At 45.3% G+C, this 23,475-nt stretch overlaps 1 protein-coding gene across 5 annotated transcripts in view; it reads left to right on the plus strand.

Moving 5' to 3' along the window:
* Positions 1–23,475, plus strand: part of mast4 (microtubule associated serine/threonine kinase family member 4) — a 129,868-nt gene that overhangs the window by 24,928 nt on the left and 81,465 nt on the right. For 4 of the 5 annotated variants that reach the window (XM_066711561.1, XM_066711562.1, XM_066711563.1 and 1 more), the window contains exons 2-3: positions 10,176–10,329; positions 12,934–13,058. In XM_066711561.1, the coding sequence (XP_066567658.1) occupies positions 10,176–10,329; positions 12,934–13,058 (279 nt within the window). Of the gene's footprint in view, positions 1–10,175; positions 10,330–12,933; positions 13,059–23,137; positions 23,238–23,475 lie in introns of those variants that run through there. The other variant, XM_066711568.1, reaches the window with a different exon arrangement.

Below are 23,475 nucleotides of genomic sequence, written 5' to 3' on the forward strand. Positions count from 1 at the left end.
ATTCTTATATTGCACAATGTAATGCGCCCCCCCGCCCCCCAAAACATTACACAGAATAGACATCTATTGTATTCTCTTATTTCGCGATTGTACGGGAAGCAGGACTGGTCAGAAGAGCCACCAACCCATCCACACGGGAGCATTTCCGTCTCGGTTTGGGTTTTTCCATCGTGGCTCGACCAACTCTAGGGGAAAGTGGGTTTCAAGCCACATTGCCTCAGTGCGCATCCGAGAGTCTCGCACTCGCTGGGAGTAACACTGTGTTCAGTCTGGGCAAAAGAGTTCATCCGGGGTCGTGTTGTTTTTCTCCTTTAATGCTGAACTCGGGCGTTTTTCGTGTCCCGAGGATCCTCGTGTCTCTGCTCTGATGCTCCTCGTGCTGTCTGCTGTTCTCTCGACAGATAAACAGGTCACCCACTCTTTTGTCTTTTAAATTATCAGCTTTTACAGTCAAATCAGACGTCAAGTCGCGCTCTCTACGTAGCGGTGGCCTCAGATTTAGGAATGGTTTCATCTTGTGTGTTCTGCGGCGAGGGGTGGGGGTGCACGGGAAGTGACCTCTCTTGACATCTGCATTCGTGCCACGCTACAGCTCACCTGGGGGGGTGGTCTCCTGTCTCCCGTCTCCCGTGTCCTTCAGGATGGAGCCCCAGCTTGGATTAAAGCAGCAGTTATTTCGGGGTACGGTTCGGTTTTCTGGACTGAAAGTGTTGAAAAGTGTGAATAACAATCACGGGCGCGTACTGTTAGAAACGCTCTCTCAGGGTGTGTGCATGTCCCCGGGCTACTGCAGTGACGCCTCCTGTTTATGTGTTCAGACCCTCCCAGGTCATTGTTGCACTGATTGCTGTTTTGCAGATAGACAAATTTCAACAGTGTATGTTTTTGAAACGTGCCCTTCATATATTTTGTTCTCGGGGGTTATTGTAGAAAATGGTATCTAGTTCTCTATCCTTTTTGTTTTCCCTCCCCCAACAGAGATGATTGAAGATACGTCTTAGACTAGAATTACCTCCTCCTAAAAATGGAAAAATATTTATTCCAGCTCCTCCGAGTGGCCATAACAATGATACGAATCAATATGCTACATGTTTTGTACTGAAATGTCATGGTATAATGCAGTGGATTTAGTATTTTTGACCGTAAACCTCTTTGGTAATATCTATATTTGTTAATATACCAGCTCGGTGTCCTGCAAGTTCTCCCTGAGACTAGTAATTCATGTGGTTGCATTTTTATTTGCTTTGGCGTTTAACTGTAATGAAACCTCTCTGGCCTGGCTGCTGCCGAGGAGGAATGAGGTGAAATAAGTTTGGCCGAGCAGTTTCAATTGCCTGCCTGTGTTTTTTGAAAGCTGTTGGAGCTAAATCTGGCGCTGGGAGTCTAACTGTGGAGCCTCAGGAGCTATTAAAATAATGGGTATTGACAGCGCTCCCGCAGGGTTAGATGAACTATCTTCAGATGCAAGTGGCTCGCACGATTCCAGATACGGGACCGGTGGGACTTTACTTAACCTCTGATTTTTCTCCGAATGATATTGTCACACTTCATTAGATTTTAAACGCAGACCAAATGCATAAAGAAACCACTTCATTTCGCCGTGTCTCCGCCTGTTGGCAGGTGTCATCTGTGCAGTTTCTTTTTCAGAGCAACTCTAAAGACACAGCTGAGAAATAATACTTGCCTACAAGTCCAACCCCGTCTGTGCTTTCCTGCCCGTCGTGGCCAGGACAGACTTCTTGCACCGCACACGTGTTTATATCTGTTAACGGTGTCCCTGAACTGTTTTTAAAAGTGCATTTGAATACCAGTCTACTTGAGTCACACATGACTCAAATGCATGTGCACTTCCAAAATAAATTGCGCCGATACCAAGAAATGTAAGCAAGCAAATGTGATGTATGAGTTTATGTAGGCACTGCGGTGTTCCAGGCGGCTCTGTTCTGTGTGGCAGAATCGTAACCTTGAGCTGAATTACTAAATGCAACATGTCATATCTTTAATGGGATGCAATAATGTGTGCCAACCCCACGACTGGTGCAGGCAGCAGCAGAATGTACATTACTCGGACCGCTCGGGGGTTATTGACCTGGTAAGTGGGTCTCAGCTGGGACTCAGCCCTTCTTCGCGCTCCGGAGTTGTGATTTCACCACGTTTCCCACGTGGGAGTTAAACTGGCTTCTGTAGAACTTCAGTGGTTCTGAGCCCTGATCCAGGAATACCCCCACGCCTTCTGTTTATTTCAGGTCTACTAAATTGAATCCAGGCCTGTTATCAGTCTCTCTCTCCATTCACTCCACAGCTGGCAGTGATTGTGCCCAGTTAAGCAGTAATAGTTTAATGTGCCAGTTAAGTAAGATGTGGGGGTTACTTAGCAATGCCATGGAGGACAGGACAGCTGCAGACTTGTTACCATGTGGAAGCCATGTCTAAACCGTTAACAACTGTGTGGTTTTCAGAGGCACTTTAAAGGGTTAAATTATCTTCTCTTTTCACACTGAGTTTTTTAATTGTATTTTCACCCATTCTTCCAGGTTTTAATTTCAGCCTTAATTTCTTCAGATTTCTCCTGTGGATAGTGTCACTCTGGGGTCCACAGATAAATAACTTTTTTTTCACCAGTAATTTGTATTAGTGTTGCATTATTGTTTTGTAATCCCCTGTCATGGTAAAGCAGATGAGTCCAGATGGAGACTAATACCTTCACCGCCACCAGCTGTGAGTTACATCACAGACCTGAGTGGTTTGCTGCTGATTTGGAGGTTGGGGGGGTGGGTGTTTAAAAGCATAATTTAATCTGATGTAATTTTGTTTAGTTTTTACTGGAAAAAATACGCCTTATGGAAAAACACATGATCTATTTCACAGTGCGAACTCCACAGTAGCGGTGTGGAGCTGATATTTCTTCATGTCTGTTTTTGTTTGTCTGAAATTCACACCCGCACAAATGCTGGCACTCGTTTTAAACTCCCTCCATCCTGTTGTACCAGCTTGACAAGGCAGAAAGCGTTTGGTGAAGAGGAGAAAAAAACGTTTCTGTAGTCGTCAACTCTTTCCTCTCTAAACAACACAATAAACAGTGTATTTTCACTAAACACAGACCTGCAGGTAATGAAGTCCTTCAGCGCAATATGGTCCTTGTTTTAGGGCTGCGCTGTATAATATATTTAAGAGCATGTGTCCAGTCGAGAGGAGCCCATTCGCCCCATTGTGCTCGTTTGGTGTCCATTAATAACTAAGTGATCAAGGATCCTATCCAATCTGTTTTTGAATGTTCCCAAATTGTCTCTCCAGCCACATCGCTGGGGAGTTTGTTCAGATTGTGACGCCTCTCTGTGTGAAGAAGTGTCTCCTGTTTTCTGTCTTGAATGCCTTGAAGCCCAATTTCCATTTGTGTCCCTGGAGATCTGGAAAAGTATAATATCTTATAAGACGCTCGTAATCTCTCCTTCATCCCTTTCTTTCTAAACCTGGGAACTTCACATCCCTGGTCACACAGTCCTTTAGTTTTTCCTCTTGATAACTCATGAACTTTGTGGCGATCATGCAGCCACAACGCTATTTCATTTGTCAATCTGTGTGTGGGGTTTGGGGGCTGTGCAAAAACTCTTGAGATCAAGGATGAAAAGATTAAATACATCACAGCTCTTTGTTTTTACTTAGGATAAAAATAAACTCTCATAAAAGCCTTTTCTACTACAGTCTTCTTGGAAAAACGGTGGCGATCCTCCACATTGTGTGAAGTCTGGTCTGACCCTCTGTTTGTCCTTGTAGTAACAATCTAACAATTCTGCAGCCTCCCATGTCTGGTGTTTTTAATGGGTATTTTTGGAGTTGATTGTGGGTGTATTCAAGAACGTGCACAACCATTTAAACACAATGGGCAAGAGCAAGTCAGCATTGCTCACAACATCCTTACGACTTGGTTGTCTTTCTGGGTTTTTGTCCTCTGTGATGCGCTGCACTCTGGGGTGCGTTTCGTCAAGGTGTTCCTGAATATCATTGTTGTTTTTATGAAGTGAGAGTTGGTTTCCTCGGCTCACTAACCTAACGGCTGTCGGAGTTTATGATGTCTACATGGCGTCTTTACAGGGTTAATGATTTATGAGTTTACAATAACAAGCAGTCTGGGTGATTTATAGAGCTGAATGCATACTGTTTTTATCCTTTGTCTCCCCCCCACCTTCAGAAATTGGCCACAGAATAATGATGTCATTCAGCCAGCAAGATTTCCCGCCCTTTATTCCAGTCAGGGACTATTGCAGTGGGCAGCAGAGCCATTGTTTTAATTGGAGTAGGCAAGAGGCAGATTCCCGGGCTCCTCTGTATCTCAGTGTTTGTACAGCGTTTGGAGGGGTGTGTTATTGTTTTGGCTGAAGGCATCGTGTGAGGCAACTGCAGACGAGTCGTCCGAATTCCTGTTACACAATAACACCACTCAGGTCTTCCACGCGCCCAGGAGACATTTCCCCGTGACCTGTCCATTAACAGACCCGTCCGAGTGGCCTGGGGACTGTGGTCCAGGTGCTGGGCAGAGGGTGGGATGTCACTTGGGGGTTGTTGCTTTTGCTCCCTGTGATGTGACCCAAACAGGGCAGCGCAGATCTGCAGCTGGGAGGCCGTGTCGATCCAGCTTGTTTACAGACGTTAATGCGAAACCCTGCCAGCAGTGGGTGTGACAGGGCAGCCCCGCTGTGGTCGTGTTTTCTGGCGTCTCTGTAGGAAACCCTCGTTGGCTGCCGTGGTTTGCAGCGTTGCCGTGTGCTGCTCGCTCTCTCTCTCTCTCTCTCTCTCGTGCATCCGCTCTCGGGTGTTACCGGGCAGACGGAGAGACTGGAGATTGGCCGCCTCTGTGTGCTTGTGTCAGAAGGGAGGACCTCTTCCTTTTAATTGCTATTGTTCTGTGGAAATGTATTTATGCTTTTTGTTCATCTGCTCCGTAGGGGGCTGCGTACGTGAGGCGACGATCATTGAAGTGGATTGTAGGAAAATAATTATCTTTAACTTGAACAGGACATTGGAAAAGTGTCTCCAGAAAGATTACAAGATCAAGACAAATGCAAAAGATAGTTTTCTATTCCAAGAGAGATCTCTGCTGAATGATCTAATGTACTGTAATGTGTAAGCCATGCTTTTGCTTCTGGTATAGTTTACATTTCTCGAGGTCTTAAGCCTTTGAATCCGAGAGGAACAGCATTGTTTCAGTCTATATAAGGATATACGAATGGCACACATTCAACCTGGTTGACTTGGCACTGCTTTCCTCGACAAATAAAACCAACGCCGACTCTCACTGATATGTGCTTGAGGAGACTGTGCTGGAAATAGGAACCTGTTTCCACTCGGGTGTGCCAAGGCTTGTGGATCACGTGGATAATTGTGGTTTAGTAATTAACTCCGTAATCATTGTGATCACAGTGCTTGTGTCACGGCATCAACATGCCTGTGTGCAGATGCAACGACTCCATCGCTCCAGACACGCGGTGCTGCTCTGCGCTTCGCTCCCGTGTCAGACCATGAGGTCATGATGAGGTCATGCACCTACCGCCAGAGAGACCCAAAAACTTTACTGCTCACATGAAATACACGGTCAGTGCTCTCTGACACAAACCAAAAGGGTGTCTGACCTCTTCTTGATAGTTTAGACGGGTCTAATCAAGCAGGCACAATCTGGCAAGCCGATTACTGAACTACAGTTAAACATAAAGCTAATTACACAGGTTATGTCATTTTAAATACAACTTAACATTTTATCCCCCCCGCTCTCAAAGTAGTGTTTGGCCTCGACACTATGTCCTTCTTCCAGTACTTAATCTGCGATCGCGCTTCAATCCTGATTTATATGCTGTCTCCTGTATGATTTAAGAGGATACGTTACAAACCTGACTGCTGTGACCTGATTCTGTCCTTCTCGGCAGCGCTTTGAATGCAGGATGTTCACGACCCGCAGTCAGCTGGGCTGCAACCAGCCTGAACGTTTTAAACTCACGAGATGCTCTGTAATAAGAAACAAAAACAAATGCGTCCCAGCTGTCCCCGGTAGCTGCACTGAAATGAGAAACGTGTTCAAGGTCTCGGTTATATGTCTGACAACATTGATTAAAGACGAGATTCGTTTTTTGTTTTTTTCTCTCAGTGTCTGAAAAATCTTTCTTTTAATCAAAATGGATGCAAGCTGGGTAGAGGTGCATTCCCGTTTCATAATCCAATCAAAACCCCTTTCACCTGCTCTCTCCACAACAGGCACACAGTCCCGTGACATATTCATATTCAAATGACCATATACAGGAACTATACCAGGAATCAGATTTTAATAACATGCAAATGTTTCATTGTGCCCTTGGAGATGCAGCTTGATTGTAGTCTGCTCATGAAACATCAATATCAGCAAGGACTTCAGAACAAGACTCAAATGTACCTGGGGTTTATACACCTGTGAGGGCTCAGCTGGACACCTTTCTGATTGTATTTGAACAAATTCAGATTCATATTCCTACATGTTCATGTTAGTGTTTTTATGGCAGTAGAGCACTTTGGGATAACCAGTTCTTCCCTCGGTTGACTTCCTTTTCCCAAATCTTCTAAAGAGTATCTGCAAAACCCTTTTTCCTTTCTGCAGAAGAGGAGATCTTGCGTGTTTGTGTGTGCGTGTTCAAAGTTAGTGTAATAAGCTGTCAGAGAGGATAATCTCTTTTCTATACTTGTTTTTTTTTGTAGCTTAAAGACGTGTGTTGATTGATCCCCCCTCGTGGATCTTACAATCGCTGCTTCAGATGCTGTGGTTGACAACCGTGCTCTCCTCTGAAGCTTCAAACACAGCGTTGGCTGTGTTCGTGTTGGAATCCGTGCTGCTGATGTGATTGTCAGAGTGTGCGGTGACAAACCTCTCTGTCCGGGGGTGTGACGCTCCCCTTCGATGTTACTACAACTGTCTTTGCTCTCCGGGGAATTGAGGTCCTTTATGCCGCGTAGTCAGATTGTGAGAGATGATCGGGAGTTTTCCTGTCTAACACCACCATTGTACATTTAATTTCTGTGTGATGATACATACCTTAGACATGGAACAGAAGACCATTAATGATGGTTACTGCCGGTGTGTGTATTTAACATCCCAGGTGTCTCTTTTCAGGGTGCAACACGATTAGGTGTTTGTAAACAAGTCTTAAGAGTTGTAGATGCAGATTTTTACCAGAGATGTTCTGGTTTACTGGAGCAAATTTAGCAAATTGCTTGGAGATAAGTGAGAAATAACATTCGAGTGTGAAGAATAATTAAAGCTTGTATTAAAAACATGCCTTCAAAGTTTTTTAAACTTCTTAACATGTTCAAGCCTGGCATGAAATCCTCTACACTAGTTTCCTGAAAAAAGACTAGTTTTAACTCTTTACTCCTCTGGGAAACTAAAGCGCAGTAAGAAATCTGTGCACGTTTTGATGGTACAGTATGAATACATTCGGTTACTTCGCCCTTTGCTCAGAGCTTCAGTTATCCGCCAGCTACAGTTCTATCTTTAACATCTACTTTTAGACATCAGCAAATACCCCTAAAGATGAAGCATCGCTCTACAGCAGTTGCCAGGAAGTTGACGTGTGTAGCTGTAGACAGTAGTGTCCCCACACCTGCACACACCTTGCTGTGTGGGGGACGTTCTTGGTTGCAAAATGGTTGACCTGTTTCTTGCTGTTTCTCGGGTAGGGATGGGAACACGGTTTCTCACTGTATTTAATTCTTTAAGTATTTTTCAACCTTCAATGGGTATGCCTGTTGTAGAGACAGTTGTGTAGGAGTGTGTGTCGACCATGAGTTTGGAATAACGTTGATTTTTATTAGCAGCTGTGCGTGACTCCTTCATGAGCCGAGGTGCGTTAACGCGGTCCGACTCCTGCGCGTGCGTTTCACTTCCCCACTTGAGTGCCACCGTCGGCTCTTAAATAGAGCAGTAATCCTGAAGCTGAGGATTTGAAGTTTTGCTCTTGACCTGTTTTCTCAGGTTGTGTTTATAACTAGGCCGTCTGGGTCATTGATTTATGCCTGTGTACACATCTGCTTTGAAATTGATTTTTTCAAACTTTTTCATCATGTCACAGGAGAAATGTGCCGCTAAAAACTTACGGATAAAATGCAGATTTTAGGATATTTAAATAAAAACAGTTCTCTCTCTCTCTCTTTCTCTCTCTCTCTATAGCTGTAATTGCTGGTCTGAAATCCCCGCAATCTGATGTTCTTACATTTCCAGCATAAACCCTCAAAGCCTTTTGTCTGAGGGAAATTGGACAATCGTGTCGCCAGCCTCTTCTCCTCCATTAAGAATCTGTAAGAAAACCTTGAGTCGGGCGTTCAGAAATGCACTCCAATTAGCCGGAAAGAAATGGGGATAAATGTATTTGAACAATCACACGCCTGTGAGTTTTAAATATAGACGACGCGGCGGTTCAGTCAGGCATGGTGGAGGTATTGGCGTTTGTTCGTGTGGAATTTAGATTCAAAGTTGCTGCTTTAGCAGGGTGAAAGCAGGAGAGGATATCGGGAGTCTTAAAGGCTAGCGGGCCTTCATTGTGTGCGTTATTGTGAGTGGCGGGAGACATTAAACCATCCAGGTGAGACTACGTAATATGAAATTCCCAGGGTTGCCCATTCATGACTAATTGTGTGCAATTTCTTCTTTTGTTCCCAAGTGTTTGTCCTTCAGGTTTTAAATGTGGTAGTAGGGCTTAAGAGGATCGTTTTTGTTTTTTCTTTCTCTCACCTGATTTGTACAGTTCTGACAGTGGTGCGTGTCCGTGCCACACCGTATGTGCGTGTCAACCAGGGCGTGTTCCCCTTGACACACACTCGGTGATCTGTTGTGGCTCTAGGTTCCTCCAGCCTCATTTATTGATGTTGGAGTTCCTCGTAATGTCTAGGGTTTCAGGGAACACACCCTTAATCGCTTTGAAGGACTTGGGGAAGTACAAAGTAATTTCAAAAAGTGACTTTGATTTGATTCTAATGTATAGTTTTGTAATTGACAAGTTGAATTTGCGTGTGTGTGTGTGTGTTCATAAAATGTTCCTATGATGAGTTACAGTGTTATTGTGTCGAAACGCAAGCGTGACGCTGCCAGTCAGACACTTAATTTGTGTTCGAAGGCAAGAAACCAAAAAGACGGACAAACGGAAACGTGACAAGTGTACGAATCTCAGCTCGAGTGTTTTATTATTCTGCAGAAGGTACGGCAGGGATGAACATCTATGGGGTTTTTAATCCCGTGGCCCTTTTGATAAATCTCTGTTGGTAATTCAAGCTGAATTCCTAACTGAAGTTTTCTCCCCCTGTGGGTTTGAAAGGCATGCAGAATTTTTTTTTTTTTTTTCTACAAACGTAAGCCAGAATTCAGATTGGGAGCCCGTTCAGATTCAAAGAGCATACTAACAAGCCTGGCTACACAGAGTTGTGTGTGATGGTGATATTAAGGAATATTACAGTAATAATATTTGTATGGTTGTTTTTCTCCCCTCATCCTTTGTGGCATGTTTTTGTGACTTTCCTGCTCTTTTAAAGGAAGTGTTGATGTAGTCCAAATAATCATTCCAGTTTATTATTTTTTAATGAGGAACGGTGGCAAGATGTCAGGTTAAGAGAAACTAAAGATGCTCTGAAACAACCCTTAGCCTGTCATGACCTAGTCTACTTGTGAGACCCCAAATGCGGCATTTTATCTGAATACTCCAGTTTTGTGATCGTGTTGGCCCTGGGGGTCCTACTGCTCTAAACACGGGCCCTGGCTGGGTCAAGAAGCAACAGGACCCAGATGTACAGAATTGCTAAGTTTTAATGTTTTTAAGTAAGAAGTCAATTAGATCAGTATATCACAGTTCTGTATGATCTCATGATGTTTCTATATGGTGGACACCATTTTTTTTTATTTATTTTTTTAGATTTTACAGGTATTCTACAATAAATCTGTGGGATTTTATGTATTTGCAGTTAATGTCCTGCAGATGGGAGATGATTAAAACAATCAAGCACAAACAAAATCAAAACTGAAGCGGAAAACTGTACTGATGAACAGACATCATGTTGTAGTAACATTTTATCGGTGGCCTTTGTGTGTTGTGTCCCTGTCCCATCGCCGGAGATGCACTGTGCTTTTTATTCTAAAATGTGTTTTATTCCCTCTCTCTCTCTCTCTCCAGCTGGATCACATCTTGTATCCTCCCTCCATCCCGCTGCGTAAGTCCAGCAACCCGGAGGTCCTGTACAGCTCCGGCAAGGGCTTCAAATACAAGCGGCAGCTCAGCGAAGATGGGCAGCACTTCCGCAGGGGGAGTCTCGGAGGCGCGCTGACCGGTATGTTCACAAGTGCGGCTCCCAGGCGCACACTTACATAGCTGAGGTTCTTCTCTTCTTTCTTTCCCTTCATCCCCAGCTCTCATTCATTATTCTGGCCTTGTAGACGATCAATCTTGTCTGTGTGTGTGTGGGCAGGGTGTGTTTAACTGTCTTGCCATCTCTTGTACATTATTGCAACTTCCTCTGGGAATTAATTTGGATGGACAGAAAGGGAAAGAAAGAAAGAAAGAAAGAAAGAAAGAAAGAGTGGAAGGCAAATCAGAGACTGTTGTTTGCGCTGTGCTTCTCTGGCCTGTGATCGTGGTGGCCGGTCCTCACGTGTGAAGCAGGGTTTCCTCTCTGCGCTGTGTGATGAATGCCTGCAGGACAGGACTTCACTCTGAGAAAGCGTGGACTCCCTCAGTCGTATCCTGTTTTCTCAGTAATAAGCCACTGGCTCGGCGAGGCACAGGATGCTGCCATAGGGCGGGGTGTGTCTCACTTGGGGGGGAGAGTGTTTATCTGGAGATGGCCCTTCGGAGGCCAATGCTGGTTCCTCGGCACCCCCTGGCTGCAGAACTATTCTCGCAAGTATAAAGAGGTTCAAAGCATCAAGGATACTCAAACCGAATGATTTTTCTTTCAGAAATTGCTCGACACGTGCTAATGTTTTTCTTTTTAGGTTTAATTGTCTATATTGGTGCATTTCTCTGCAACATCCCCAAGTTTCAAATGGCAGGAGAGTTTCAGTCAAGAAAGCAATTGTCAGGACATGAATTACTATCATATATGTATTTTATTTCTCTCTCTCCCCCTTGTCTGTCCCGAATCAAGTGTATTTATGAAGTTATTTCTTGTAACAAATTGTATGATTCCTTAGATATATAAACCGATTAATCGATTATCTCGGATGAGTTTGTCTGATCTTGAACCACTTTGTTTTATCACACACCAGATGAAGGTAACGGCAGAATAGATAATTAGTTCTAGCAACATCAGAACAACCTTCATGGTTACCTATGTTAAAGGAAATATAATGAGTAAATAATATACAGTCTTACTCAATATTGTAATATATAAATTGACAAAATACAGAGTTATGAATAGCCTAGTACCCCTGGAAAATACAGTATTTGGTTTATGGTGAAAAATGCATGACTCTACAAGCTCGTAGCAGGAGTCCTGTTTTCCATATGAAGTTCAGCGTGATTAAGAAAATCCAAGATATAAATTATGTAAATGAATGCAGAATCTACGTATTCCACGACCGTTATCATCAATGCTTGGCCTTTTCCGGTCTCGGCCCGTGTGCAATTCCAAAGATCAGTGGTTTATTAATCAGAGGCTTTATTAATAACTAATAGTTCATCTGGTCTAAAGATAATCAGCACTCTTTATAGCTCCATTTGAAGCATGTTTTATTACCATCGCAAACACAGGGTCATATCTGCGTTGAGTTGCACTTCAAAGACTGCGATGCCCAGTAAAGGCTGCTTGATATGTAAAATAAATATATCAGTACTTTAAAGCAGATTATAAATGTATATTTGTCCTTGTGATTCTGCCAGGAAAGCAGACAAGGGAGTAGGATAGTCACGTGAGCTGAGCCCTGTCAGGAAATATTTAAAAGCAACCATGTGAAGTTGTTTCCTCTCTTTGTTTTTTTCTTTTCGCTCTGCATATGCTTCCAGTCTTTCTGCAGCATACAAAACGTACCTATTTCGCTCCCACTGCCAAGTCAGATTTGCCCTGCGTTGTCTGTGTGTTTGTGTGGTATCGGATGTGATTGCATATGCAGCAAATAGTAGACCAGTACCCTGGGTTCTGGTGGTGTTTAAGAGACACGAAACTGGCTCAACTCGGGCCGCGTCTGTTTCCTGGACAAGTTGTTCAGTAAAAAGCCACGATCCTCTTTAATTGGCCTCTGCTGTACTCTTGGGTTTATGACTAATGAATGACCAGTCGGACGGCCCAGACTCTCGTCTACTCTGCTTTCCCGGCACGACCAAACCCTCCCGGCTTTGAAGTGGGATCTAATGCGTTTCCTTGAGCAAAATGTCGAGAGGGCCGGCCAGGAGGCGCCACAGACCTCAGCCACTGCCTGTATCTCACGTGGCATCCCATCGTCTTCTTCCAGCTTCTTCCATGATTTTAAACTCTTTGACCACAGAGTTCATGTTAAGTATGAAACTGTAGCTGGAAATTGATCTCTATCTTTTTATAAGAAGAGTCAAATGAAGCAAATTAGTTTTAATAAGCAATTAAGTAATTGTGAGGACCAAGATTGAGAACCGGTTCTGTGAAGTTCTCCTGCTGTCTACTGGAAGCACTACCTGTAGACACACTGTTGCCGTTTATCATAACTATAGCGCTTTGAATGTGTGGGTTGTTCTCCTGTAAAGAGCTGCAAGAATCCTTTGTACTGGAGCTGCACTCCTGGGAACGGCGCATTTTTTTTAGTTCCGTGGGTGTCTTTCTGGCCAAACACTGTCAGTCATGAGGCTTTAAGAAGAACTTAAAGAAAAAAAAAAAATGTTCTGCAACCAGCTGCATATCTTGCCCTCTTTGTGGAGAACATGCTGCTGTTCAAACTCAACATGTCTGCTTCTCTCACTGTCTCAGGGAAGTACCTGCTGCCCTACGTCTCAACCCAGCAGGCATGGACCTCCCCTTCAGAGACCTCCAACCTGGTCCGCATGCGCTCCCAGACCCTTGGGCAGTCGGCCCCCTCGCTCAGTGCCAGCCTGGTGAGTACCGCGGTGCATGTTGTGTGTGTCCCGACATGGGAGGAGGGAAGGATGCGGTTTCGCTGCTTAGGAAGCCTCTGCCAGAGTCCCAGTCTGCGGCCTCGTAGTTTCCCTCCAGAAGTGCCTGTTCTGCAGGTCATCTGAGCGGCTCGTTTTGGCCCTCTCCCCTCTCCGGCTGTATAGTAGATTGATTTGCTAAGGCTGCTGAGATGATTGCTGTGCTGGAATATCCAATAAAAACCCGATTGTGTCATGCCGAGAAGTGCTGGTTTGATCTGAGATGGTGTTCACAATAGGGAGTTTACATCTTGCTCTACTGCGTCCAAGGACAGGCCCCCCCCGTGACGTGCCAGTGAACCAGTCATGGTTTTGAACATAAAGGTGATATTTAGAAGGCAATTAAATGGCTTCCTAGCAGGCAGGGCTGTACAAGCGCGATTGTTTAAAGATGTTTCAGAGATGCCCCTTGTTGAGTGTGACAGTGATGTGGTATTTTAAGAGGGCACTGGGACGGAGAAAACAATTATTAGTGGGTGTTTCTGAGCTGAAGTTGGTACAGGATGACAGCTGTGATAATTGATATTTGAGAGCAGTGATATCATTGTCAGCGCGGTGGAGTGATTACACAATGGAGGCCACACGGGAATTCGGACGTACAGACTGGCCGGCGATCTCTGGAAAAGGTGTCCGAGAAGGTGCCTCCTGTTTCTTGTAGTTTTTCCTTTTCCCATGAGGCCAAAACTAAAATAAATCAATCAATCAATTTGAATTTGCTAACCCATGTTGCAGCATTTTGACATTGCCAGGCAGGGAAACATAATGAGAGTTTTGACAAGCTATGAATCAAGCTGCCGAAGACGGGCTCTTTCAGGGCAGCCGGAGAGGAAATGCAGCTGATTCTGATATTTCTTGTTTTGCACCTGAGCTCTGCTATATATGTGTGAATGTAGAAAGTTTTCACCCGCTTGGACTTTTCCACGTTTTGTTTTACAACCTGAAATTGTGACGCATTGTTTCCCCTTTTACACAACCTACATCACACTTTCAATGTGAAAAAAGTCTTCATTAGATAAGTATTCCCTTTGCTATGACACAATCAGTTGAATCTGTGTACAATGAAAGTGTTTCACATGATTTCAGGTTAAATAACACCAGTCTGTAAGGTCCCACAGTGGGGTAGTGCATTCAAAGGTAAAATACTACCATGAAGACCAAGGACCTTTCAAAACAACTCTGGGATAAAGTTGTGGAAAGGCACAGATCAATTTGCACAAGCATGGGAGACTCTGAAAACTCGTGGCAAAAGATTCTGTGGTCCAATGAATCACAAAGTGAAGTTTTTGCCCTAAATGCTAAGTGTTGTTTGGTGTAAACCCAACACAACACATCACCCAGGTAACACCATCCCTACTGTGCAGCCCGGTGGTGGGAGCTTCATCTGGGGATGCGTTCCATCAGCAGGGACCGGGATGTTTGCCAGGGTAGAGGGCAAAATGGATGGAGCTAAATGTAGGTAAATCCTTGAGGAAAACCTGTTTCAGTCTGCAATGGACCGAATACTGGGACAGAGATTCCCTTTGGGGATGGTCCCTTTAACCTCCAGAGCTCTAATTTGTCTGTTTTAATTTTGCGTTGTGGGGAAAAACAGAGCTACGCCGAGGGTTTGATCCCAACGCACGCAGTATAAATATCCCGCTTCTAGTTTGGAATACTTCCAAGATGGGACCTATGTTGACATCATCCGAAGTAAACTTTGCCGGGTTGTTTATCTAACTGCCTCCTCTTTTTCCAGCTGTCTTTACTATATTACGAAGACAAATAACTTACAGAAAGTTTAAATTTAGACATATCGGCATTACAGAGGTAATGGAGCTAAATATATGAAACTATAATAAATGACAGTAGCTCTGTTTTCCACACAATAGAAAGTGAGCTTGTTGTGTTTGTCCCTCTGTGCTGATACAATCTCTGACTGCCGCACTCTGTAGAGATTGAGAAAAGCAGCTTAGTGCCGTGCTTACGTAATCTGATTGAAGGTGGCTTTTAAGGTCCATTTCCAATATGACTTTCAGTTTTATGAAGATTTAAACAATGTGCAGGTTGATTAAATTGACAACACTGCCACAGATAACGTCCGTTTGCACCAACATCATGGCCTAATGAAATGACAGTAATGTCACAAAAACAAAGAAACAGAAATTACATAAAAAACTGAGCTCTGAGTAATAACACTTGCTATTATACAATACTAATGACTGCTGGGTTTGGCTTGAGTATGACTGGTAATGTGTCAGTATGCATTTTATTCTAAACAAAGCAAAAGCAGTCCATGTCTTTGTTTGCAACCGGAAATAATTCACTTACAGTCGTGTGTTTGTGTGTGTGTGTGTGTGTGCAGAGCTACTAGCAGTGCCTAGAGATCACACTAGAGGGTGCAAGTGCATGCGTTTGCAACCTTACTGAGGCTTTGGAAGTTTCATTGTTTTCATGAAAGATTCGATTGGTCTTTGGGATTTAAAATGAATGCAAATAAAGGGATATAAGAGTTGAATGCAACGTTTGCCAGGTCTCTGTATTTAGTTACTATTGTCATTGTGATCAGTAATACAAAGCAACATCTGGTCAATGAGTCTTCAGTTCCTCACTAACTGCAAGCTGAAGCCCCCGATTTAGAGTCAGTTTCTTCTTCTGGGAGGATGAGTCTGTGTTCCCCTGTGACTCCGCGACCATTTCTGCATGTACACCCACTCTGCCACCGGATGAGCCACTCTCCGAGACATCCATCACATTACTCCAGACTCGCTATTTAATTATTTTACAACTGTACAACGGTCTGGAATGAATCCCCAAATTATATTTGCGGAAGATGGCAATCGTTTGCCTGCCGACCTCCACGGTTACTGTCGATACGTGTCCGGTTGCTCCACACGTCGATGACAGGAATATCCAGCTCCAGAGATCTTGTGAAACGCGATTCTCTCTCGATGAGATTCGTGTCTGTGAATTAATACATGCTGCAGGAACCATTTCCGTCAGGGGAATAGGCACCCTGTCTTTCTGAAGAGAGGGAGTCGTCTGCCTTTCTAGTGCTTTGTGTGGACGACGTCTGGCCGCGAGTCATTGCAATCTGATGGTGTAATATTTATACTCGAGTCTGAAGCTTGTTTTTGAGATGCTTTCTATTCTGTGTCGCCAGCTGTGCTCTTGTGTCTCAGTGTTTGGCGCCTGTGCGCTTCTTAATACTTATTACAATAAAGTTCAGTACTGAGCAATTCAAGAACGGACAAAAATAGCCTTCCAGCACCTGAACATAAACAGACTGCCCAACGGTGCAGTATTACCAAACTGCTATCTTCAGTCTGCGGTCATAGTCTAACCTGATGGCCCCAGCCACACTCCTTCAGAATAGTTTCCACCCGAGGGCCAGTGTGTATTTGCAGTGTCAGCGGATTGAATCCCTCTGAAGGCCCGATGGATATTGTAATCATCTTTCTCCATCTTTGACAGGCTTTTATTTTCCCTCTGTGAAAGTCAAACTCAAGGTAGCCGTCTGATAGTCCTCAGGGGGCCGTGGCACCTGGTTTCTCAGTCTTGTTTAGGCATTATAATTATTTAACTGCACCCCGGACTACTGCATGGCGCCGCTCTCAAACATGAGCGCTCCCTTAAAGCGGGGCACCATATCTCCCTGACATAAATCATCTCTGCAGTCATAGAGAGATTGAATTTGTCATGAGGAAAGGAATAATTTCTTTTGTAATGGAGCCAGCTAAATGTTAAATGTGACCCTCGTATCTGTCATACGGTTGCCTGGAAATACTTGTATTGAAAGTTACAAGAAAACAACAAGAGATCTATCCTATGCTCAATGATGATAATAAAGTCTTGACTTAATTGAAGGTTGGGATAAAAACTGTAATCCTTTCTGATTGTGAAGCAGTAATAATGATGATCTAGTCGAGGGATTCACAATCGGCTGCTGTCTTCAGTAGCTGGACCTCCTGTCAACATCGTGAAAAATAGTCCCATTTCCTCTTCTGGGCGTCCTTTGTGTTACTGTTTGTGTGGCAGCAAACCGGAAGACGCAATGTGTTCCCTGTGTGCTGCTGAAACAAGGGGGCCGTGCTCCGATCGCTACTTCGGTCAGGAAAGTGTTTTTTCCCCTCGATATTCCCTGTAGAGGAAACTGGAAGCACGTCGGTGAACTACTTCATATTGTGGGAGACTGTTTGTGTCGTGGAAAGTCAATGTCTGGACCTTTTGTTTTTGGAACTGTACAGTTTATTTTGCACGGCACAATCACTGTAGTGAATATCGGCAACCAACACAAAACCTGTTATTCTGTGTCATGCCAACGACACAACTGCAAACTCTGAGTTTCAAAACACTTTGCATTCACTCGACAGTTCGGTATCTCTCTCTCTCCAGAGTTAATCAAGTACTTCTCCAACATGCCTTGACCCAAATTACCATGCTTTACTTTATTTTGTGAATGGAACCCTTTCAGGAACGTTTCATTAATATTTTAAGATCGTCTCCTTGCAATGTGAGACTCCTGGTCCCATCGTGTCCTCCTTCCTCATGTTGTTCTCCCCACCCCACCCCACCCCCGCGATCAGAAGGCCGCCGATCAGAGGTTTCCTGACATGGAGGACCAGGGCTGGCTTTTCCCCAAACAGCCTCCATGCGATCTCGGGAGCCCTGGAGGGAAGCTGTACAGTGTGACCGAGATTAGATTTAAATTAATGATTGGAGAGGCACAGGGTCAATAAACTACAAACAGAATGTCATTACGGCAGGCCGAGGTGGGGTTTAACGGAGGCCTTAGTGATTTCTGTCCCCCCCTCAGACTCTTTGTTTTGGTGTGTGTGTGTGTGTGTGTCTCTCTCTCTCTCTCTCTCTCCCTCTCTCTCTCTCTTCAGGAGGTCATGACCCAGTAAAACCAGTCCAAACCAAAACAGCAATACAAATAACACAAATTAACATAGTGGTTTTTCTAGGACACCTCACCTTCAAAAGGGCTCGTTTTCTTTTGTGCGTCTAATAAAATGCCCCAGGATGCTCTCCGAGACCTTGTTTTTGCCACCCAGATTAGCCTACGTGAAACTGAAACTTAATTCAGCAGTAACAGGAGACTCGGCAGGTGCGAGTGTTGTTTGAGGGAGTACCGGCCAACCGCACCGGCTCTCGTTATTAACCACACGTCTGCAGGTCGTTTCATGTTACTGCCTGTCTGTGGATGCCGTAGATGTCTGTTTATGAATGTTTATTTAATCTCTCTGTAATTCTGTCCTCCTTCGTCTGACTGTCCTGAGAAACAGTGAGGTGTCTGTGATCTCGACCGCCATATGGTTTGTAGAAACGTTGGTAAAACTTGTACCTGTGTGAAGCAGGCTTCTCTAAATTCAAGCTTGTATCCTATATATATATTTACCTCTCTGACACGCAGAGCTGTGGCTTGAGAGCCTCTCCCACAATGCACTGGTGCTGGAGTTACATTCTGTACGTTCGCACATTATTTCATAGTGTAATTTATGACTGAGGGATCGGCAGCTTCTCGTTTCATCTGCAGATCCTCCGAGTGCAGGCTGTGCTGCAGCACTCTTTCCACCTGCTCCCGGGTTGACCTCCTGCCAGTGATTTATTTTAATATTATTTATTTATTAAGTTCTCCTTCAATCAGCCCAATCCCAGTCCTCCATTATGGATGACCCTGTTATAGCTGCTCTGGGGAGGCAGTAGCAGCAACAACAAAGTTCCCTGGATCCTGAGTCCCGTGACTGTCCTCTGTCCCCCTCGCTTGAGTGGCCAGACCATCTTTGGCCTGGTTTCTCCTAATGGGCTGTGGAGGATTTTCACTGGACTGCACTGGTCCAAGAAGCACTTTAATGTGTGTTTGTGGTGTTTTTTTGTTGTTTTCAGAATAGCTGTGAAATGGCAGATTTCATTTATGAATGGATGAATGAGTAAGAAATGTGTTTGGGCTGCACTTGTCTTTCATGCGTTCGCCCAAGACATCACTGCTTCACCCTGTTTATATACAGACGGTTGACAAATTAATGGAAAAATCAACATTAAGTGTCTCAGTAAGGAGTTGGGCACCACGAGCCCCAGAACAGCTTCAATGCTCTTGGCACAGATTCTCCGAGTCTCTGGACTCTACTGGAGGGATGAACTCCATTCTTCCAAAAGATATTCCCTCATTTGGGGTTTTGATGATGGTGGTGGAGAGCGCTGTCTAACACGTCGGTCCAGAATCTCCCACAGGTGTTCAATTGGGTTGAGATCTGGTGACTGTGAAGGCCATAGCATATGATTCACATAATTTTCATGCTCATCACACCATTCTGTGACCCTCATGCCCTGTGGATGGGCATTGTCATCCTGGAAGAGACCACACCCATCAGTACAGAAATGTGTCATCATAGGATAAAGGTGATCACTCAAAATAACTTTGCCTTGATTTGCAGCGACCCTTCCCTCTAAGGGGACAAATGGACCCAAACCATGCCAGGAAAATGCCCCCCACAGCATAACAGAGCCTCCGGACCCTCAGCAGTCAGGCCTGTCCCGTTCTCTTGGTGTCCCACACATGCACTCGCCCACTTGTCCAGAACACGAGCCAGTTGAGCGTCTGTGTGACTGAAGCTCCTCCCATTCGTGCCCCAATAATGACCCCTCTTTCAAAGTCACTTGGATCCTTTGCTCTTGCCATCTTGATCCGAAATCCAGGTCAACTGGCCCTGCTCAGAATTTGTATACATGCCACAGAGCATGATGGGATGTTTATTGCTTAATTGTATCATGCAGTACACCTGTTTGGAGGCATCTGCATTCTTTATGTTCCTCCACTCATTTATTCAGATTCTTCCTTTAATTTGTCTGTGTATGTGTGTGTATATATAGGTATATATATTCAAGCCTGGCACATTGCCCCAGTCAGCTGCTGCTGCTTTTGTTCACCTCAGCTCTCTCACCGAGGAGGCCTTTCCATGCCGCCCCCCTCTGGGCCGCTACAGCTCCTGCGCCAGCCGTCCACCTCCACGCCCTTCGGTGTCGCCTCTCTGTCTCCCAATCTCGCGCACCGCACTCCTGACTATGATAAAGTTTGACAGGAAATCAATACTTTCTTCATGCCCGATTTGGAGATAAGATTGTCATAATCCCGATCTGGGGCATCCTCGCTGTCTGTGGACTAACCTTCATTACGATCGCAGGCGATGTCCTTAACAGATAGCGCTCGGCTCCCCCCCGCCGGTGTGTTTGTACACGCGCAGCAGGACCGACACAATGACAGCACGCCTCGCCGTCAGATAAACCGATCCGTGGCCGTGCCCCCACGCCTCTTTCATGTTGTGGAGGGCCTGATGAGAGATGGATTCATTTTGGGATTATCTTAATATTTCATAACTCTCGTTCACACAACCTCGTATTCCCGATTGGTAACGCCGGTGGTTTAATAAAACACAGGTTTCTCTTAATGTCGGCGGCTCAATATCACCTTCCAGGAAAAGCACCTTGAAATCAATCTCTCGGATAATTGGCACACGTGAAAAGCATCACAACGACTCCGCGCCTACTGTACACACACACAACCAGGGTGTAAATGAAAAATGTCACTCGCTGATGAAGCATTTATAGTTGAAACGTCAGGAACTTGACAAACTGCTCAGCTGTGCAGCGAGTGTCTCTCATTCTCTGCATTTCAATATTTTATACGGGCGCGAGTTGACATCGTTGACTGAGAGCATTTTATTGCCTCTCCAATGTAACGTGCCCAAGGACTGCTCTCAGAATTGGTGGCGATTTTAACATAATAAGTGTTATTGCAAGTGTATTTATTATTGTTTTGTTTGTGAGTGATGGTATCCTGATTGAGTCGAGTTTCTTTGCTCCCGTGCCTTCGGTCTGGCATTACTGCACTGTAATTGTGCGGCACATCTTGCTGTAGTTGTCTGCGCTGTGAAATTGTTCTTTCAGCTCTTTGGGGCTTTACCGTCTCGCCCTCGGTGTCAGATCCCCGCTCTTTTCCACACCATCATTAGTTCTCGCTCCCGCTGTAAAGAGCCTGGAAAATGGGATATCCACACTCATTCAATCACTCTCTGTGGCGTGCACACTCTTATTTCGGCTCGGCGGCACAAAGTGCTTTTCCCTTTCTTCTCTTGAAGGAAATCGCTCTGGCCGGCACAAAGGAGAGGTGGCCACCCGCTGGGGCGAAATGAGATCCATAAACTCTGAGCGTCCGCAGTCGCACACCACCCCTCCCTCTCTCGGCCGCGTTGGACACTGGACACCTTGTTTTCTAAATAAGAGGCCGGACTTGCAGCGCTGGGTCACGGCAGAGCACGCTGCTGTCTGTCGGCGTTTCCTGTCGGAGAGACCTGCTGCCACGTTTGCTATTCTCTTTGATATGTTTATATCTTTTCCCTTAATGTACCTTACAATCAAGGTATTTTCCAGCTTCATCGTTTAGGTTTGTCAGTTAAATGATGTCTCACTACGTACACTGTATCGCTCTTTGGAATAATAATTTACTGGAGGATGAGGGCCCCCTAACCCCATGTTGGCCCCCAGTATTTTCACAGACCCCTCACACCCCACTTGGCTCTGGACGAGTCATTTAGACTGAGACAGGTCCACACCCTATAGCTGACTTAATTTGGACATTCCCGTCCCTGAGAACTGTCAAGGTCTTGAGCACAAGTCTCTTTTTGGGAATGCAGATAAAACAAACTCATTATCAAACAAAACCGTAAAGCAATTTTTCTTTCCCCTTCTTTAAAATACCAAAGACCCTGAGCCATTTAATTATGGCCAGACAGTCAGGTAGTCAGTCCACATAAGTGCAATCAGCACAAAGTGTCACGGCTAACGTTTAAACACACGAGTGATGCTCTGCGAATCTGTGATCGCCCCTAATCACAGGTTCAGCATTTTAAATTAATCTTTGCACAGGGACACTCATACTCTCCATTCACCAAGACCTGCTCTTTCCCTTATCTGGCTCCTGCAAATTAACGAGTCCCGTCGCTCCAGAAACAATAGGATGGAGGAGAGAGAGGAAAGTTTATTCTCAGCTCACCCTCTTGACCTTTTGTATTTCTCAGCTATAGGCAGCTGTCACTCTTGTTCGTTGTTCGATAACAGAAATCATGTGCTCTGTTTGAAACACAGTGTTGGGGGGGTCACTTAATATTCAGAGTGTGGTCACAGTGAATTGAAATGAGACCGAGAGAGGGCAGAGAAAAACGCCAATCTGAAACAGACTGTGAAATTACGGCATGGAAATTGCACGATGGAAATCACACAACTTATTTTTCTAAATGCTAATAATTCAGATTGCTTGGCTGTGCAGAGGGCTCAGATTTGGCTCCCGGCGGCTGATTGTGTATCCTGGCGAGGTGCGAGAACAACTGGCCACCGACAAACGGTCTGGAGAGAGAGGAGAAAAACAGAAGTATGCATGCTGGAGCTTGAAATTGACACCGGAGATGTATTTATGTAAATGCCTCGGCTGCCGGAGCACCGGTGAGAAGGGAGGGCCGGCGGGAGAGCGTTTGCGGGGCTATCGGGACCCCCGCTCTCCACACGGCCGGCCTGCTGTGCTCCAGTCTTCCCCGTATTATTTTAGTTTTTTCCACTTGGGTCCGGCTGCCCTCTGCGCTCTGTACTGAAGGTGTCATTGCTGTTGCACTTGGCTGACCTGACCTTCCACCCCCCCCACCACTATATTTAGAAAGAGAAAGAGAAGCAGACAGAATTATTTAAATAGGTGCAGCTTGTTGCCGCTGTGAGAGCTCGGTCAGACAGGATGTCAGTCTCATTGTTAGCAGAGCCTCACGATTGTAACAGGATTTCCTTGCTTTTTAACGGGGGGCCGGGCGCGGGAGTGTGTCCGCAGCGCGGGGGGCGACAGGCGCGGGGGGCTGTGAGAGACGCCGCCGGCAGCACCGCCGCTGTCCTGAAGTTACTGGAGAGAATCACCAAGGGGAGTGTCAGCTGACTCCCCCCCCCTCCAATCAGATAAGCTGTGATGTAAGCGTGGAGCAGCTGCTGGGATCAGATTGCGCGTGGAGCTGAGAGGCAGCGCAGCATGGCTCTGGTGTTGTGGGCAGGAATGAGGATCCGCATGCTGCCATGGACGAGTCGAGCATCCTGAGACGCAGGGGGCTACAGGTAGGGCACCGTGCCGCCGGCGGGCATCTGTCCTCCGCTCCTCTGCCTGCCGGAGGACGGGGCTGCGTGGGGGTTTGTGTGAGCTTGTTTTCAGCAAGACTTTGTGAGTCTTACTGTTAACACTTGCCTGTGTGGACTGGAGGCAAGAAATGTGTGTGTGTGTGTGTGTGTGTGTGTGTGTGTGTGTGTTTGTCTGCTTGCTTCAGACAAGTATGCTCCGTCCAGACATGTCAGTACC

Source organism: Amia ocellicauda, chromosome 8 (genome assembly GCF_036373705.1).
Source record: "Amia ocellicauda isolate fAmiCal2 chromosome 8, fAmiCal2.hap1, whole genome shotgun sequence".
Taxonomy (NCBI): domain Eukaryota; kingdom Metazoa; phylum Chordata; class Actinopteri; order Amiiformes; family Amiidae; genus Amia; species Amia ocellicauda.